The sequence below is a fragment of the Zingiber officinale genome, chromosome 5B, assembly GCF_018446385.1.
Source record: "Zingiber officinale cultivar Zhangliang chromosome 5B, Zo_v1.1, whole genome shotgun sequence".
Taxonomy (NCBI): domain Eukaryota; kingdom Viridiplantae; phylum Streptophyta; class Magnoliopsida; order Zingiberales; family Zingiberaceae; genus Zingiber; species Zingiber officinale.
In genome coordinates, this window is record NC_055995.1 from 133,475,593 (window position 1) to 133,497,306 (window position 21,714).

Below are 21,714 nucleotides of genomic sequence, written 5' to 3' on the forward strand. Positions count from 1 at the left end.
GATACACCCTTGCTATTTCTTATTAAAAACTCATGATAAAAAAAATTATTTAAACAACTGATGGAAGAAAGATATTCCTAATCCTATTCTTTTCCATTAAATATTTACTTTGATAATATGTTTGGTGAATTGAATATACATTGGACCAAACAAGAATTTCATATTTATAATATATAGAAAATGGAATTAGCGTAGGTTATATGGATCAACATCTTTCAATTCATTGACAACTCAATTCAAGACAAAGTACATTGATGTTTTTTTTAATACTTTGACTTCACAACTTTTATATTACAATATTCGACCAAAAAACTAAAAATAATTATGCATACAATCATAAATATTGAACTTGCAATTAGGAAAAGGTATATTGAGGCATTCTCCAATTTTTACACACAACATAAAATACCTAATCTCGTGTTAGTGTATCCATCCATTGCTATTAGAATACCTTAACTAACAATGGAAATCCTTTTAAGAATCTTGATCCATTCCTTGGTTCTTCATGGTGGACTTAGATGCCTTGAATAATTTGAAAGAAAATTAACATGAAGAACCATGAAACTATGTAGCATGCCAATCTGATCTCCCCAAAGTGAACTCCAAGTTAGGACTGTTGTGTTCTTGATATGAACCATTTGAGTCGTTCGATGTATAATAATTAAGATCCTGTTGAAATTGCAATCAAAATTTTAGAAATGTTGAAGAAGTGCAATGTTTCACTGTGTATATGAAAAATGAAGTAAATACCTCAAGTAGTGCAGATTGAAATGGGGAAGAATGAGAACATGATCGAAGCTCACTATAGATGGCGTCATTTGATGTGTTAATTTGTATACCAATGCCTCTGTTGGTTGTTTGAAAAAGTAAGAGCAAATATTTCACTAAATATTGTTACATATAAAGTGATTCAGCTGAGTTTAATCGGTGAATAATACAAATTAATTAAAGACTTACTCTAATTATTCTAGCTAATGATGCAATAATTAATAAAGAACACTCGCGAGTATTAAAAACAACATGTTTATGTTTTAAGTAAAAATGTACTTGGATGGAAATTTCATTAATTAAAAAAGAACAATGCAAAATAATTTCTCTAGAAATTTTATCTTATTGTGCACAAAAAATATCTTAATGTCAAATCTTTATTAGACATTTATTTAGGTTGTTCCAAAACGTTTACACTATTTCATTCAAACTATTCCATGCATGAAAGTACTTCTCTAAGTTTCAAGTGTTATATTAATTTTGATCTACTTAGATTTTTCCACTGCCGACACTTATTGACTTCTTCAATTATAAAGTATCATATATGTCAAACTTGACCTACTTGTAAAACCATATTGATGCTAATTAAACACAAACCTATGACTATACATCAAAATATCTTGGTTGATCTCGACAAATTTAGATGTGATTGTACGAACGATCTCCCCAATTATCACTTAGTCGAGCTTGGCCATTTGGAAAACAATTGCACCAACATTTCTTTGTCTTAAAGTCCAACCACTAGAACCACCTTCCCTTTTAGAGGGGGAAACTATTCTTCCAATCCCAAACTATAGCCAGGAAGGAAACACTCACTACAAAGGTTTTAGGCTATGTAGAATTTTCACATCTACCTTGGGAGAACTAAATTTGTCCAAATTAAATAAGCTTCTAGAACAGCTCCTAAGAAGACTTAGACATGCTAACATTAGATGCTCCTTTTATTTCGGTTAGATGCTTCAATTGAAATGAAGAGAGGTATATGAAGAGTGATTGTCCAAAGTAAAATAAATACAATGAAATTTAGAAAAGAACATTTCTTCAAGGGCCGCTTGTGGCTAAACATCCTTCTCCTCTAAAGAAGAAAAAGAAACCTCAAAGAAGAAATATGTAGCATTTACAACATGGGATCATCATATCATACCAAAAAAATAATGGGAAGGGATGTAGCACTAGTGAAGGGGGAGTATCACACAAAATTGGTGATGTAGTCAACTCTTATATAATTAATGAATTTTTGATGTAATTTCTAGTTTAACTAACTTATTGAGTAGGACTAAGGACAAAAAAAAGGATGTCAAGAAACAAATGAAAACATTAGAGGGCCAAGTTACTTCATCTTCATGATTGTGCAATAGGAAAATGTACATATTCATTCTTGGGCTAAGAAACTCAAGATTGAAATGAAAACCTTAAATTGCAATTGGATAAATTGGACAAAAAAAAACATTAGGAAAAAATATCCCAAGGCTCATAATATTTAGACATGATTATTGGGAGTCAAAGGGTATATAACAAGGATGATTTAAGATATAATTAAAAAAATAATTAATTCAACCATAATTGTTAGTGGTCAACAAAACAATAAATTATTTAGACCTTCAATGAATACAATCATAAATGGCAAGAAAATGTCTATGAAATGATTTCCTAGAAAAAAAAAATAACTCAATTAAGGCCCATCTTATTTTGGATTTCAAAATTTGCCATTTCTTTATTTTTGAATGGGTTAAGTTGTTTCAATAAATGACAGAGGAATGGTTAGTTCATTCCTTGAACATAATTCATAAACTAGGGGTTCACTCATGTTAAATACTATATTTAATTAATATTTGTATTTGTAAGCGTTGACGAACAATCTATAAAAAATTATATACTTTTATAAATAAGAAAAACTTTAAAAATATATATAGTAACACCAAGAAAATCGTGAATATGAAACTTTTGAATATTTATATCAAAAATTAGATATAAAAGAAGGGGAAAGATATATTTACAAAATATTTATAGCAATAAAGAGGAAGACAGAGATCTTATCCAAATAATTAAGATGTATTAAAGATGAGTGCAATAAGGTACTAGTAAATGATGAGGAAATAAAAGAAAGATGGAAGATATATTTTTATCAACTTTTTAATGAAAGTTTAGATGACTAACTTAATTTTAGTAATTTAAGTAGGTCAAATGAATATAGAAATTTAATTTTTTTCCCATAGAATTCAAACTTTAAAAGTAGAGAAAATTTTAAATAAGATGCAAAATAGAAAAGCAGTTGGACCAGATAATATTCCGATAGAGATATGAAAGTGTCTTAAAAAATAAAGTATTGAATGACTCACAAAGTTATTTAACTTGATATTGAAAATTAAAAAATATCTAATCAATGGAGAGTAAGTACACTAGTTTCCTTAAATAAGAATAAAGGAGATGCACAAAATTATATAAATTATAGGGTAATAGAAAAAACACTAAGGAAGGAAACTATGATGACCGAAAATGAATTTTGATTTATGTATATAAGGTTAACAATAGAAATTATACATCTTCTTAGACAACTAATTGAAAAGAATCAAGAACGTACAAAAGTAATCCTTACACATGGTATTCGTCGATCTAGAAAAATTTTATGATAGAGTCCCAAGAAAAATTATATGGAAAACTTAGAAAAGATAGATATTAGCAAAACATAGATTGAACTAATTAAGGATATGTATAAGAATGTAATAACAAGAGTGAAGACTTCAAATGGATTAACTAAAGTATTTTCCATAAAGATAGAGTTACATTAAGAATCAACTCCAAGTCTCTATCTTTTTACACTAATCATAGATGAACTCACTGTACACATCCAAGATATAATATCGCAATGCATATTATTGTAGATGATATTATTTTGATAGATGAGACACATGAAGGAGTAAATACTAAAGTCGAATATTAGCAAGAAATACTAGAAGTGAAAGGTTTAGGCTTAGTAGAGTAAAGACAGAATATATAGAATTTAAGTTTAGCAATATTAGATATAATGAGACAATTGTTAAGATACTACAAGAAAATATGACTTAAGAAATTGATTTTTAAAATAGAATTAAATTTTATTTTAAATTTTAGTAAATTTGAAATGGATTTACTATGGAATTACTAATCTGATGCACTTAAATAAAATATAACATACAAAAAAAATATTTGAGACAGAATTTAAAACGAACTAAAAATGAATTTACAAAATAATTTTTTATAAACAAAAATAAATTTAGATTCAAAACATAATCTAACATGAAATTGTATTTGTCTTACATTTGTCGGTGCCACTATCGTAGACGCACTCGTGACCAAATAACCACTTTAGGCGGTAGCCACATTGGATGCGTGAGTGATTAAATCGCAGTGGTCAACCACCTCCTTGGCCACGCACGTGACCAAATAGCATGGCAGTCGTTGCATGAGCCGCTGCTTTATTTATGAAAAATATTTGTATATTTTCTACAAATACAAAAAATGTCTACAATTTGTAATTAGATGCGGCGTCAAAATGATGATAATGGTTATCTTCTGAATGAGTTTATTGAAGGGGTCAAAAGATTCTTGAAGTTTGCCTATAAACATCTGATTTGTGTTTATGATAACAAAATAAGATATTCATGCAACAAGTATCGTAATAGAAAATTTTTAAAGGAAAAGGATGTGTGTTATCACCTCGTCAAAAATGGATTCACTTGTGGCTATGAGTAATGATAAGAACATGGTGAACCATTTATTGATTTGTGAATGGAGAAGAGGTGGAAGAGGTATGAAGCTCCATTGTGAATGGGACTTTAGTCCCACATTAGGAGCTCTAAGGAAAATAGGTTAGTTTATATTAATTCACATACATTGAGGATATAAACAACTGCATGGGGAGAGACCCTCTCTCTCACGCGTGTGTGCGTAGAAGGGGTGCAAATCTAGGATCCGGATTGCATTGAACCATGTTGACTCGTGTGTGGGCACGACCTGTATGCGTCGAATGCCAAATCGATTGGGGCAAAATTTGGCCAAGCATTTGCCACATAAAACTTTTTGCTGCTTGTGTAACGGATGCATTAAAGAAAGATTAATGTAGCCAAGTGAAACGTTGGCATTACACAGCTGGCAAATAATAATCATTAACACTGCTATTGGTCTGAGCTCCTATATAAGGAGGTTGCGACCATAGGCAAAATGTTATGCATATAGAAAAGCAGCAGAAGTTCTCCGCCTACATTCCCACCTCCTCTGTTGTGCAACTTTTGCTCGATGGAGTGCCGTGATAGTTCGGGCACCTCTCAGTTCGCCGTGACCCTCAGTGTTTGGGGAGAATCACGGTTCGCCGTTGTATCCTGGGAAACAGACGACCCAAGAAAGCCTCAAAGCATAGTCGGGGGTGAGGCGAATCTGTTTCAAGGAAACTGCGTTCATCGCAGGCCTCAGTTTACTCAGTTCACTCATCTGACCACTTTCTAGGCTTCACTCTGTTGTTCGGTAGCAATTCGCTCGACAGAAGCCTGTAACTTGTTCGGCAGCAACTCGCTCAGTAGAAGACTGTAACTCGCTCAGCAGCAACTTGCTCGGCAGAAGCTTGCAACTCACTCAGCAACAACTCGCTTGAAAAAAGCCTGCTCTTCACTCGGTCAGCCTTAAGCTTCACTACGTCGGCCTCGTCACTCGGTCGGCCTTAAGCTTTGCTCGGTTGGCCTCTTCACTCGGTCAACGTAAGCCTCTATTTTCGGTCTACCTTAAGCTTCTCTCGGTTGGCCTTAAGCTTCACTCAGTCAGCCTCTTCACTCGGTCAGTCTCTTCGCTCGGTCGGCCTTAGCCTATTTCGCCCGATCGACCACTGTGAAGCATGTGTTCATCACTTGGCAGACAACAACCCCTGCTGGTAGTTTGAGATTATCAGCTCAGGTCATTTCAACATATAAGTTGAATTTATTTCGTGTAATTTAAATTCAACTAAGTCCCTGAAAATCTCTGGCAACGGATTATTTTATAGAATAATCTTGAAACAAATTCTGGTTTTGTTAAGATGATCACAGAACAGAATGTTAAAGTGCAACAGACTCAACACCTGAAGGCTCCCTCTGCCCCAATTGGAACTGTGTCAATCAATCATGGAGAAAAATCAGAGAAGTTCAGTGGACTGAACTTCAAGAGGTGGTAGTAGAAGATGCACTTCTACTTGACCACACTCAACCTAGCTCGGTTCTTGATCGAGGACCCTCCCAAGCGTGCTGAGGATGCTGATGCGCAGACCATCAGTGCAGTGGAGACATGGACTTATTCTGAGTTTCTTTGCAAAACTACATCCTCAACTACCTTATCGACTCGTTGTACGCTGTCTATAGCATGAAGAGAACGACTAAGGAGTTATGGGAGTCCCAAGACAAGAAGTACAAGATGAGGATGCAGGGGGAAAGAAGTTCACCATGGGCCAATTCTTGGATTACAGAATGGCTGACTCTAAGACGGTGATCAGTCAAGTCCAGGAGCTTTAGGGGATCTTGCACGAGATCCACTCAGAAGGGATGGTTCTGAGTGAAACCTTCCAGGTGGCTACTATCATTGAAAAGCTGCCTCCCGGCTGGAAGGACTTCAAGAACTACCTGAAGCACAAGCGGAAGGAGATGAATGTGGAGGAACTCATTGTTAGACTTCGCATCAAAGAAGACAACAAGAGTTCAGAGAGAAAGTTATTCTCTCAAACTACTATGAAAGCCAACGTGGTTGAGCATGGTCAAAGCTCGAAATGGAAGAACCCCAAATCTTCTAAGATGGGACCCAGAGGAGGCATCCGTAAGAAGTTCTCTGGGAAGTGTTTCAACTGTGACTGAGTGGGTCACAAATCTTTGGAGTGCAGGAAGCCGAAAAAGAAGCAAGAGGCCAACCTGAACGAGGGACTAGAAATGGACGACCTCTGCGCAATGGTCTCATAACTGAACCTGGTCGGTTCAAACCCGTGACAATGGTGGATTGATACTGGAGCCATCAGACATGTGTGCTGCAACAAGGAGCTGCTCCACAACTTCGAAGAAGTCACTGGAGACAAACTATTTATAGGAAACTCAGCAACCTCGGACATCATGGGCCAAGGAAAAGTTGTGCTAAAGATGACCTCGGGCAAGGACCTCATTCTGAACAATATGTTCTATGTTCCAGAAATTCGAAAGAATCTAGTGTCTGGATCATTGTTAAGTAAGCATGACTTTCGTATTATTTTTGAGTCAGACAGAGTTTATTATCTAAGAATGGAATGTTTGTAGGAATGAGCTATGTATCTGATGGGCTGTTTAAGCTAAATGTAATGGCGATTAGGCCTAAGATAAATAAAAATGAAAGCTCTTCCACTTATATTCTTGAGTCTTCGTGTTTGTGGCATGGTAGAGTAGGACATGTTAACTACGATGTGTTGCGTAGATTAATAAACATGCAAAGCATACCTACATTCCACCTTGACCCAAAACACAAGTGTGAGATTTGTGTTGAAAAAAAAATGACAAGGTCATCCTTTCAACTTATTGAAAGAAGCAACGAACCATTCGGGCTAATTCACACTGATATGTGCGACCTCAAAGGTACACCAACACATGGTGGGAATAAATACTTCATCACTTTTGTAGATGATAACACAAAATACTGTTCTGTGTATCTTCTCAAAAGTAAGAATAAAGCTATAGAGAAATTTACACTATAAGAATAAGGTTGAAAATCAGCTTAATAGAAAGATTAAGGTGGTTTGAAGTGACCGAGGTGATGAATATGTATCATTGTTCACTGAGTTATGTGTTGAACATGGGATTAGACACGAAATTACAGCTCATTATACTCCTTAGCAAAAATGGAGTTGCTGAGCAAAATAATCAAACTCTAAAGGAGATGATGGATGTTCTTCTATTGAGCTCTAGATTGTCAGAATTCATGTGGGGGAAGCTGTGTTAACAGCTAATTACCTTTTAAATAAGGTGCCCTAAAAGAAAATAGATAAGAGCCCTTATGAGTTGTGGAATGGAAGACAACTGCCCTATAAATATTTATGAATGTGGGGGTGTCTTGCCAAAGTGTTGGTGCCTGATCCGAAAAGGATTAAGATAGGACCAAAGACTGTTGATTGCATATTTATTGGATATGTACAAAATAGCAGTGTCTATCGGTTTGTTGTGTATGAATCACAAATACCGGATATACACAAGAACTCGATAATAAAATCAAGAAATGTCTCATTCTTTGAACATGTGTTTCCGTATAAGACCCGAGAGGATGCTAGCTCCTCAAATCAGGCATATGAAACACAAGGTGAAGATGATGATGAGGAACCAGTGGAGGTTGAGCTTAGACAGAGAAAAAGAGCTCAGGTAGAAAAAACCTATGGATCGAATTTTATTACTTTCATGTTAGAAAGTGAGCCCCGAAGTTACTCAGAAGCTGTAGGCTCTTCTGATGGACCTCATTGGAGAGAGGCAATTGCATCTGAAATAGACTCTATCTTGCAAAATCACACTTGGAAACTTGTGGATCTTCCTCCTGGAGCAAACTACTAGGTTACAAGTGGATCTTCAAGAAGAAAATAAAGTCAGATGGCACAATTGATAAGTATAAGGCCAGATCAGTAATCAAAGGATACCGATAACGAGAAGGCTTTGATTACTTTGATACGTATTCTCTGGTGTCAAGGTTAACTTCCATTAGAGTATTGTTGGCTATTGTTACTCTATGGAATCTCAAAATACATCAGATGGATGTAAAGACTGCATTTCTAAACGGGGATTTAGAAGTGAAAATTTACATAGAGCAACCTGAGGAGTTTTCTATCTCAGGATAGAAAAATATGGTATGTAGATTGGTGAAGTCATTATATGGTTTGAAACAAGCACCAAAGCAGTGACATGAGAAATTTGATAATGCCATAAAGGAATGTGATTTAAGATTAATGAATGTGATAAATGTGTCTACATGAAAATCACAGAGAATGACTATGTTATTTTATGTCTATATGTAGATGACATATTTATCATTGGGAGTAATGATAAGATAATCAAATCCACTAAAGATATGTTGAACTCAAGATTTGACATGAAAGACATGGACCTAGCTGATGTGATTTTAGGAATAAAAATTCTTAGAATAACAGAAGGACTTGTTCTTAGTTAGTCTCATTACGTGGATAAAATTCTTGAGAAATTCGCCAAGGGTAACACTGCATTGGTACGAACGTCGATAGATATGAGTCAACATCTATCAAAAAATTAAGGTGAAATAATCTCACATATAGAGTACTCTCGAGTGATTGGAAGTCTGATGTACCTGATGAGTTGTACACGACCAAACTTGGCCTACGCAGTAAGTAAACTGAGTAGATACACGAGTAATCCTGGTGTTGCACACTAGAAAGGGATAACAAGAGTACTGAGGTACTTGAGGTATACTCGTGAATATGGACTGCACTATATGAGATATCCTGCTGTGATTGAAGGATACAATTATGCGAATTGGATATCTGATATAAAAGACCCTAAATATTCGAGTGGATATGTATTCACTCTAGCAGGTGCAATCATTTCCTAAAAATCTTTTAAACAAATTGTAATAACCAGATCCATGATGAAATATGAGTTTGTAGCTCTTGACAAATGTGCTGAAGAAGCTGAATGACTACGATAATTCTTAGAAGATATTCCTATATGGCTGAAACCTGTGCCAGCAATTTGCATACATTGCGATAGTCAATCAGCAATCGGTCGGACACAGAGCTATCTGTATAATGGTAAGTCTAGACATATACATCCTAGACATAATGTCATTAGACAACTACTCTCAACGGGAGTTATCACTGTTGACTATGTGAAGTCAAAGGATAACCTAACGAATTCGCTAACTAAAGGATTAAACAAAAAGTTAGTTACAAGCTCATCATGTGGAATGAGCTTAATATCATTGTCAGCATTCAGTGCAGAGGACACCCAACCTATGCTGACTGGAGATCCCAAGAACTAAGTTCAAAGGGACAACTAATTTGCACTAACTAGACACACTATAGAGTAACGACCCAATGAATTAGTGAAGGATGGAGGTTAAGCACACGACTTTTAATGATCCAAAAAGAGTAATGTGGAATACTCTTAAGAGATCACCTATATGAGAAAGAAGTGGAACCGCTTCGAAGAGAATTAGAGGCACAATTCTTAGAGCTTCTCACAGAACCAGACATGCTCATGGCCAAGAACGAATGCACTCATGAAGAGCCTTGAGTGAGATATGTCAATGCTTACACAGACGGTAAAATAGTTCAAGGATATCGTGTCTACTATCAGCCAATAAGCAAACAGATCTTTACAAGGGAAGGTTCAAAGGGTAAAACCTACCTGTCATATACTGGACTTAACTGCTGAATGTTATCACATACCCTATCTCCATTCATATAGGGGATTGTTGTAGATTTGTGAATGGAGAAGAGGTGGAAGAGGCATGGAGCTCCATTGTGAATGAGACTTTAGTCCCACATTGGGAGCTCTAAGGCAAATAGGTTGGTTTATATTAATTCGCATGCATTGAGGATGTGAACAAATGCATGGGGAGAAACTCTCTCTCTCATGTGTGGGTGTGCAGGGGGTGCAAATTCAGAGCCCGGATTGTACTGAATCATGTTGACTCGTGTGTGGGCACGACTTGCACGCACTGAATGTCGAACCGGTTAGGGCAAAATTTACCCAAGAGGAACAACCAACATTTTGCCATGTAAACCTTTTTACTGCTTGTGTAACGGATGCATTAAAGAAAGATTAATGCAGTGAAATGGATGCATTAAAGAAAGATTAATGTAGTCAAGTGAAAACGTTGGTGTTATACAGCTGGCAAATAATGATCATTAAATGAGCATTAACATTGTCATTGGTCTGAGCTCCTATATAAGGAAACTGCGACCACAAGTAAAAGGTTACACAAATAGAAAAGCAGCAGCTCTCTACCTACGTTCCCTCCTCCTCTGTTGTGCAACTTTTGCTCGACAGAGTGCTCGTGATAGTTCAAGTACCTCTCAGTTCACCGTGACCCTCAGTACTTGGGGAGAATCATGATTCGCCGTTGTATCCTAGGAAACATACGACCTGAGAAAGCCTAGAAGCACAGCCGGAGGTGGGTGAATCTGTTTCAAGGAAACTACGTTCGTCGCAGGCCTCGATTTACTCAGTTCACTCGTCCGACCGCTTTCTAGGCTTTCTGCTGTTCAGCAGCAATTCGCTCGGCAGAAGCTTGCAACTTGTTCGGCAGCAACTCGCTCGACAGAAGCCTGCAACTAGCTCGACAGCAACTCGCTCAGTAGAAGCCTACAACTCACTCGGCAAAAGCCTGCTCTTCACTCGATCGTCCTTAAGCTTCGCTCGGTCGGCCTCGTCACTCGGTTGGCCTTAAGCTTCGCTCAGTTGGCCTCTTCACTCGGTTGGCCTAAGCCTCTATTTTCGATCGGCCTTAAGCTTCGCTCGGTCGACCTCGCCGCTCGGTCGACCTTATGCTTCACTCAGTCAGCCTCTTCATTCAGTCGACCTCTTCGCTCGATCGGCCTTAGCCTATTTCGCCTGATCGGCCACTATGAAGCATGTGTTCAACACTTGGCAGACACCGTCCCCTGCTAGCAGTCTGAGATTATCATCTCAGGTCATTTTAACAGATAATTAGTTGAATTTATTTCGTGTAATTTAAATTCAACTAAGTCCCTGAATATCTCCAACAACGGATTATTTTGTCGAACACTATTAAAAAAAACTAATGATTCTATTGATTCTGAAAGAGTTCATAATGAAGATAGATCTCATTATAAAACTATGGTGATTGAGGGTATTGATCAAGATTTTGATTGGACTTCAGTAAGTAATGAACAACCACCAAATTATAATGCATAGAAATTTTTTTAACTTTTTAAAGGATGCTGATGAGCCACTATGGAATGGTTGCAAAAATCACACTAAATTTTCAGCCATGACATAATTGTTAAATCTTAAGTCTGAGTATAATATATCTAAGGCATGCTATGATACACTTGTGTCAATAATAAAAAGCATGTTATCAGAAAGTGATAATTTACTATCAAATTTATATAAAACAAAAAAGCAACTTGTTAATCTTCGACTTGGTTATAAGAAAATTGAAGCATACGTGAATAATTGTGTCATATATTATGAAGAATGAAGGACTACAAAGAATACCCCATTTTCTTTCATCCCAAATACAAACTGAAGAAGCCTGAAGTGAGAAAAGAAGTATCTTTTCATGTCTTATGGTACTTGTTATTAATACCAAGACTTAAGAGGCTTTATGCATCTACATATACTTGTTAACGGATGACTTGACATACAAAAAATCATTGTGTAGATTAAAAAATGTCACACCCATCTCATGGTAAAGCTTTGAAGCATTTTGATCGCACTTGTCCTTCATTCACCTTAGATCCATGCAATGTGCAACTTGGATTATGCACAAATAAATTTAACTCATTTGGTCATTAAAGTACCACCTTATCCATGTTATTTACTGTACGAAAGTGCTACAAGAATTTTTATTTGATGAATTTTATTTGTTGTTTACTGCAATTCTTTTTTGTTGAATTTTTTCCTATATTCTCTTTTGCTAAATTTTGTTTGCTAAATTTTTTATTTATGTGGTGCAAGATGTCAAATAGAAGGATAAAGGATATTCGTTCCAACAAAGGAAGATCAAGGGGGAGAGGACGATGGAGATAACAATCTCTTATAATACAAGATGAGTATGTTTATTTAATTCTTATTAATGATATACAATTTGAAGAAACCATTTACATAATATTTACTTTAATGATGTTGTATGTAGGCAATATGATACAATGCCTGAACTTGACAATACACCAAATGAAATATAGGTGTGCAAATTTTATCTTGATATTGTATTTAGTATATTACATACATTTTCAAAAGATGATGAGGGAAGATAAATTTCAAAAAATGATATAATTAATGATGTAATTAATGATGCTCGATATGAAGAAGGTAGTTCTATCAGTAGTTCGATGAAGAGAACCTAATCAAGGGTCTCAGATTCCATTAAATATTAATGAACAAATAAAAATAAACATGACTATAAATAAGTAAGTCATATAAACTTTAAATTTAATAATTTATGTGTCTAGTTTGCAATAAATTTTTTTTGTTATAATATTCTTAATTTTGTTGTCTTTAGATTTGTTAAAATTGAGGTTCCTCGTGAAATTACAAATGATATCAAAGAAATGATTAAAGGACTATGACCAAAATGGAAAAAGGTGTCTAATGATATTAAGGATTTACTTTGAAATTTTTTTAAGGTAAGTAATATATTTTAAATTCTAAAAAAATATCTCATTTTGTATGAATTAATTCACCTTTAATACTATTTATAACCATTGATTGTATTGGATCATGCGGATGAGATATAAATGGGATAATTTTTATAGACAGAGAAATAAAAAAAGGTATAGAATTAAAATGCAAGTGAGAGATACAGGGCAACAATTCATTTGCTAAGAAAGTAACATTATCACCTATACAAGAAGATTTAAGAAGAGAACCAAATATATTAGATATGATAGGTAGGAGACTTGAATAAATGGAGGCTAATATATGGAATGACTTGGTTAAAAATAATTAGAATAAAGAAGATCACAAGATAAATGTGATATTGCACTTAAGAATAAAATGATAATAAAGGATGGGTCTATTACCAAATATATTGGGATTTAATTTCTCTTGGAGCACACCATGAGAGGCTAGTAAATCTCTTTTTTATGTGTTTATTTCAATAATTTACACATCTCATTTATTAAATTTATTTCATTTAGATTTAAATTCAATTTATCTCATATGATCTGTTATATATTGACATATATTTATATAAGCTTATAGAAAAAAGATTTAGGATGAGAAGTGGATGAATTTGAGATTTTTGAATGAATGTATAAAAGGAAGCAAGGTATTGGAGAGTCTGTGGACAACAAATTGGCCCGAGTTAGTGTAAGTTAATATAGTTAATTGTTCATTAATATTTTATTATATCATATTGGCATCTCACTTGTTTGTTTTTATATTTATTAAACTAATATAAGTTATTGTAATATGGACATGAACAATATAAATAAAGATGAAATATTGATGATCATTTTACTCATCTTTCATTCAATCTCAAATCATGGTATGATGTAGTGAGTGACCAAAGTGTTAGGGCCAAAAGAATTTGCATATCTCTACAATGGCATGATATTGTTCACTTTTGGCATATATCTCCACAATGATATGATATTGTTCATTTTGGGTCTAAGCCCTTATGAATTTATTTTTGGGCTCTATCCAAAAGGCATCATACCAATAAGATATCTTTATTTTTTAAACTCATGATCTTTTTCATGTATTTTCAATGTTGGACTTCGATTGTATTCTCAACACAATGTAAGAGGAGGGTGTATGGATTTAGATGCAATCAATACTTTGGAAGATCATATAATGGAAGTTCCAACGAAATGTGCTCCAATGAGGAGAACACAGAACTATCAAAAGAAATTGAAGACATGTGTGCTACTAGTAAGAAGACAGAGAAAGAAATCATTGAAAGCCAAAAAAAAGTTGGAAATCATTATCATAGAAAATATGCAGAGGGAAGAAAAACTTATTGAGGGAGGTAGACAAAGAGAAGAATCTCAAGGAGATGGTTCGTAAGATGAGGCAAGAGATGGAATATACAAATCATTTATATCCAGAAGGATATGGTCCCCATGAGTGTCATGATAAATGAAATAAAGATTAAAATTAGTTGGATGATATGAATATTTGGATGATGTGAATATTTGGATAATGTGAGTATTTATTTATCTTGATGTTAATTATATGATACTTTTAGATTAAAAATTAATTATTTTAAATATTTTTAATTTATTTGAAATGTATGATTGCTTCCGGTAAAATAATATGTAGATGAGAAATATAGACATAAAATATAATAAAAAATTTAGTGATAAATTTAAATATGAATTTTGTAAACAAATTTATAAACATTAAAATTATTTTTGATATATTATTTGAGGTAGACTAATGACAGAATTAAAATAAAATTACAGAAAGAATTTATATACGAATTTATAAATAGGATTATAAATAGATTAATATTATTTATTATATCATTTGAGACAGAGTAATGACAGATTGAAAATAAAATTAGAGACAAAATTTATATACAAATTTATAAATAGATTAAAATTATATTTGTTATATAATTTGAGACCGACTAATAATAACAGATTTAAAAAAATTAGAAACAGAATTTATATTCAAAATTACTTTCATTTGGCCAAATTAAAACTAGATTTATAAATAATTTTTTAATCTATTTATGAAATTAGAGACAGAATATTTCAGTCTCAAAATTAGCTACAGGACTTTCAATAACAGAATTTTGAGACAAAATATTCCATACTTCAAACATTCTTTAGAGAAAGAAAAATAGCTTTCAAAGATGAAATTTTTTATCTCTAAAGCTCTATTTTCTTGTAGTGGGATAGGGGATAAGGAGTTATTTGTAACTGAGAGTTTTAAGTATTTAGAATTATTTTTACAAAATGATAAAGGGATTAAGAAATATGTCTTACATAGAATATAAGTGGAATGGTTGAAATAGAGGAGAGTTTCAGGTTTTCTTTGTCTTCGTAAAGTATCTTTAAGACTTGAAAAAAGTTTTATAAAACAACAATTAGGCATGCTATGTTATATGGAGTTGCATATTGAGGTGCTCACTTGGCTACCAGGATTCATAAACTCTAGTATTTAGCCTGGAGGTCTAGAGTTTGAATCTTGGGGAAGGCAAAAATCCACTGGCCAGGGGTGGGAAGACCTAGTGAGTAACGGCACGGCCGAGGGTCGTCGGTCGACAACATAAGGGGTCGCCAGTTTGGGCCGCCAGTTGGGCCGCCCAAGGGACCGCCGAGGGGCCGCCTTGGGGCGTCCAATGGAACCGAGGGGTCAGGTCGTTACAATAAAAAGGCGAGCACATGAGCATAAGATAAGAGTTGTAGAGATGAGAATGTTAAGATAGATGTGCGGATAGATAGGATAATAAATGAACATATTAGAGACAAAGTTTTGATTACACCTATCGAGGAAAAATTCTAGAAGACATGTTTATAAAGATGATATAAGCATGTACTTAGATGACCAATAAATACTCTAATTAAGCGATGTAAAATTATGACAAATGTTCATATCAAACGAGAAGAGGAAGGTCAAAAAAGACTTAATAGCAATAATAAAATAAGATAAAATTTATTTAAATATAAATAATGATATAGTATGGGATAGAGCCTAACTAATCGCGTAGAAGAATCCATATATTCAACCCCACTTGATAGGATATGCTTGGTTGTTATTGTGATTGTCGTATTTGCAAGAGTTGGATTGGTAGAATACTTGATTAATATTCATGTCATTTTTGTTGATTCATGATTAACATGCCATGTTTATAGCTAGTGAATGTTGATTGTATGTTGAGTGTTTATATCTAATAAAACTATGATAACTTGTATGATAGACACGCTTGATACATACTTGGCATACCTAAGCATAGTATTGACACATTAATTTGATACTTAGTATGATAGGTACCTTAAGTGTTAGAAAAACTCAATTACTAATTATATAACCACACTTAGATGAAATGATTAGGATACAACTGCATCCATCTCACTCAATACTCAAAATTACCTTAATTGTCATTATGGAGTGAGAAGTTAGGATGGTAAATTTGGTTCCAAAATATTTATTATGTTGCATATTAATTGGAACAAAATAACAATTCCATTCATTAATCATATAAATGAATAATCACTGGGAAACTAGTGTACTTAATCATGTACAATTAGTACTAAATGATCATTATTGAAAGTTTGTTAAATGTGAATAAAAACATTAGGTTCGCTAATGAAAAAAAATCATAATATTTAGCCCAACTTATCATTAAAAGTATAAAATCACTATAATTGCTCATTCATCAACCAAAAAAAAAAAATGTAATTCTAATCCATATTATACATGTAACAAAATGAGAGAAATATGACATGCACATTAGAAAAATAAAATGAAACTTGGTTTTGAATATAAACTATTGAATTTTTTTATTTTTTACTTTAGTTGGTACTAGGTATCTAAGGCACGACTAATTCTAAGGGTAATCGGATTTGCCCCAAAAAAATTTCTCTGCAGCCACTAAGATAAATTGGAAAATGCTCGTGGAGGCTCATCCTAGCTAACAACCAGCGTTCTCAGGTTTGTTACCCATTGGAGGAAAAAAATCTCCCACAATATGTCATAATTGAGTCTCAAACTTCAGATGTCTGATCTATTGGTGAAGGGCCTAACTATGACATTAACCATCAGTGTAAATCGGGAAGCGGTCTTGGAGGCTCATCCTAATAATAACGTTCTCGGATTCGTTACTCATTGGAGGAAAAAATCTCTCATAATGCCCCGTAACTGAGTCTCGAATTCCAAATGCATACCTGATCTATTGTTGAGGGTCTGACCATAACATCGTTGCCTCGGGGGAGAAACTATTGAAATTTTTGATCCTATACAAACTTGTGTAGAAAATATAAATTATAATTATTTTACATGAAAACTTAGATTTAATAACAATTTTGCCATTCAATCATTTGGAGACTTTATTAGTTGACTGAGGAAATCAAAATAGAGTCATCGAACTTGATGAATTGAACCACCTCACATCAAGTAACTCAAGACTTGTAGATGAATTGAATTTGGAAAAAAAAAAAAAAAGACAATTAGCATGGTGGAGCCATATTCACCTTGGTTAAATTATATTTAGCTCAAATATGCGTAATAAAACCATAGTTAAATGTGGTATATGCATATACTAAAGTTCATGAGTTATCATAGACAACTAAAAGCCCAAAATTATAAATATAACTGAATATCTTAACATTCATGCTTTCCTTGGTATTATTCGATGACATGCATTTTGTAATTCATTAAATATTAATATCGACATTAAGTTATCATATTATTTTTTATGTATAATTTTTGATCCACTATTGATCATTAATACTTATTTCTTATCAATTCATTTTCCTATTCTAATAATTCCAAAATTGTTTGAGCCTTCCCTCTAAATTAATATTTATTTGGGCATTTATTAATTTTCATATAATGTTTTTAATCATTCTACATGCAATGTAAAGCATAATGAACTTGAGAAACAGACATATTTTATTTTGGTAGAATTTAATTAAAATATATTTTGAAAATAAAATTCAAATTATGCAAAAACAAAAAGAAAAGTGGATTCCACTTTGTTAGCATTGCATTCTTTACACTATTTTCTTATTGAATTATGATTTAATAGCTAATCAATTTTGATAAGGAAAAATATGTTAACCAACATGTAAAATAAATATTACCTGATATAGTTAATCAGTATATTCATTCTTTAGTATTAATAATTATACCTCAATTTTTATGAAAAATTTATCAAAGCCTTCTATTTGATCAATATTTAAGTATACTCCTTTACTATTCAAAGCAAAAAAAAAAAAAAAAAGAGAGTTACCAACTTGTTAACAATAATACAATTAACCATGATTTAATCATATAAATTTGATTACAATGTCCAAAAATAACCTTAATTTATTTGGTAAATCTATTACATTTATGATTCATAGATATCGCAAAAAAACAGTCTTGAATCAGGAAAATTTTAACTGAATTTAAATTTGTAGAAACACATACAGAAAGAAGCTCTTGTTAATTTTAAAATAACATAAAAAATGCCATCTTTTGACAGAAAATAGATATGTTTTTTTGAGGGAAAAAATAATTAATTTTGTGTGCTACATTATTTAATGGAATTGGTTGTCTACAGACACCAGAACTCAAAGTGAAACTTTTTAATTACATAAATATGTTGGTTGTTTGTAAATAAATGCTGCAGGCAATTGTTTTGTCATAAATACTATATCAATTTTTATGTATTTAATTAGTTCAATTAATGTATAAACGAGGTGCTTAAAATATATATATATAGACAAGATCATAGGTGAAGATTTAATTTCCCTAGCACAACAACTGTTTGAAGGAGAAAAAGCTCGACCTAACTTTGGAAAGGTTTAATCAAGATGATCAACAATTCCAGAATTAGGAATGAGTATTTTAATTTCAGTCAAATAAGCTTTTGAAGATTTAACTTTAGATTCACAAGTCACTATATTAGCCCCTACTGGTGAATACATAAATTACTATACGTAGATACATGGCATTTTTTAAGCACAACTGCCATGTAAAAAGCTCGATATTCGCAAAGAAAACACTGACAAAGGTGTCATAACCCAAGCAAGGACTATCATTTACTTTCCGACCATTCAACTCTTCCTCATCTCTCAGTCTTCTAGCTACTTTAATTAAGTTTCCGCATTAGATCTCAAACAACATAAAAGGAGCAAGGAGGAAGAAAAGTTAAAGCTGCCATGGCAGCAGCTCTCTGCACTGGGAACTCGGAGTCAATCTTGTAATCTTTATATTCTAATATTAAAAAAGAAAGCAAGAAAAATTAATTACCTTGATGATGAAGTATTATTATTCCACATGAGAGCCGAGTCCAACTCCTGATTCTGTTTGTGTGCGTCTAAGCCGTTCACTACTGTCTGATTACAGTTACCTGCTGCCAAATCTTCATCGATGGAGCCATCTGATCGACCTTAATTAATTTCACATGCATTTAGTCACAACAGATGGAAATGGAGAGTGACCGAGAAGTTACCACAAAGCAACTTGAGCAAAAGAGAGGCGGAAGGCCTAGTTTACCTGACGAAACTGCAGGTCTGTCAGTCGACTTAATGGTTCTGTACATCTGCAGAGAGAGAGAAGCAAATTTAACAGAGACCAAAGAAGTGTAACAAAATAAAAAATCTTTCTTTCTTTCTTTCTCTATTTTATTAGCAACGAGGTTGATGCTTTTGTTAACATCACTCCCGGGGTCGCCCTCTCCCTTCTCGCTCTTATAATTGTGAAATGATGGCGTCTTTTTAAATCTGTCGCTGTGCTGTGCTTCTTTTGTATGAATGAATGAAGGGGCTGTCCCCCTGTCTTTGGAGCGACACGACCATTATTATTCAGTCATTGATTTAGTCAATCACTACGTCCATCCATACACCTTGGCAATTGTGCAACTGCCTCTCTCTCTCTCACTAGAGAGAGAGAGAGAGAGAGAGAGAGAGAGAGAGAGAGGGGGGAAGAAGAAGTAGTCGACATTAATTAACTCTTGACTTACCTGCAGGTGACTTTTGACATGGGCTAGGGTTAGATCCTTGACATCCATCAGCTCCAGAATTGATTTTGGCGTAGCTCCTGCAGGCCATGGCCGTCGCCGGATTTTAATTAACGGCAGTGAGCTACCAAAACACGCTATGCACTATGTGTGGCACGTACTCTCGTGGCCGCCGAGAAGGTCGACGGCGTGGACGAATCGGTCGTGGAGGCTGCTCGTCCAGCGCATCCTCGGCGCCCTCGCGCTGCGCCTCGTTACGACCGCCGCCGGGTAGCCGGACGACAGGATGAGCCTCGACCTCATCGTCACCTCGCGGCGCGAGGCGTCCTGCGGGTGGTGGCGGTGGCAGCTGAAGAGGCTCGACGCGGACGACGACAGACCCACCAACCAGCTGGCCGGCGGCGCCGCCTGCTGGAAGCGCGCGGAAGCGTGGCTGTGGTAGTCGAGCGGGAGGGGACTTCCCCTCAGGAGAGCGTGATTCCAGCAGCACTCTTCCCGTCGGTGCTGGTGCCCGTTCAAGTAGATTGGAGTACCGTCGATCGGCGTGGTGGCAAAACAAAGATCTGAAGCAGTACTGAGGCCGCAGTATTGAGGCTTCCCCGCCGCCTCTGGAGAATCCGGTGCGCTATCAGTCGCCGGCGGGCCGATATGCAGAGACAGATCCGGCGAAGGCACAGTTGACCTAGCAGCTTCTCTCTCCCTATACATGACGCCAAACCGAGATTTGCATGCAGAAACCACAAGCTAACTACAAGAACTGCCTAGAGGAAGACGAAGTAGTGAAAAGGAAAGCCTCTCTCTCGGCCTCCTCTCAGTAGCTAGGGCACAGCATGTGTATGCGAGAGTATAGATGTGCGCAGAGAAGTATAGAGGAATATATGGTGTAACAAGCTTTAATGTATGCGTGCCTTTGAGGCTTCTTAACTTCACAATTTAATTTTCTAAAATCTAAACTCATCAAAATTTAAAAATAAAAATAAAGAAAAGCAAGAGAGAAAAAGAGAGATTGAGAGGAAAAGGAAAAACTTTTCTAGGTTCCTAGCTTAGTGATGAAATATTGGGATGAATACGAGCACTATGGTCAGTTAACATGTGCCCAACATGTTCATTAAATAGTATGGCTACTGCACATTAACAAGTTGTAGAATTAATATAATGGAGGAAAAGTTTTACTCGACATGAGGATTTTTTTTTTTTCAAACGATTAAGTGAAATATAATTCTGGTAAATAATAATAATTATCGGCAAACTTTAGCACATTTACAGAATTTAAAGTTGTTTTAAAAAGTATGGGGGGTGACAGGTACTGCTAGATAGATAAAGGAAAAGAAACCTAACTGATGTGTCTGATGCCTTTATATCATCCTGCATCATGCTATCGTTAGAAAGGATTAGTGTTCTGTTAAGTGTGATTAGCAGTGAGAAGAAGCATTAAACATGCGTGCGTGCGATCGATAAGTTGTTAAAGTATTCAGGAAAAGTCAGGTGCCTAACTTTCGTGCAGGAATATAATTGCATTGTTGGGGTCACACTGATATACTACCCTTTGGTAACAGAAAGGTGCAGTGAGATTTTATAATTAACACAAACTTTCTAGTTCTAACCCTCATACTC

At 34.7% G+C, this 21,714-nt stretch overlaps 1 protein-coding gene across 1 annotated transcript; it reads right to left on the bottom strand.

The window, feature by feature from the left end:
- Nucleotides 1–328: 328 nt before the first annotated feature.
- Nucleotides 329–21,040, bottom strand: LOC121986094 (probable transcription factor RL9). The gene is made up of 6 exons (XM_042539897.1): nt 20,262–21,040; nt 20,104–20,180; nt 19,638–19,683; nt 19,392–19,530; nt 751–847; nt 329–669 (listed from the first exon to the last, which is right to left on the bottom strand). Exons 1-6 carry the CDS (start codon nt 20,806–20,808, stop codon nt 565–567), a joined length of 1,011 nt encoding a protein of 336 aa, XP_042395831.1. The 5' UTR covers nt 20,809–21,040; the 3' UTR covers nt 329–564.
- Between the last annotated feature and the right edge of the window lie 674 nt (nt 21,041–21,714).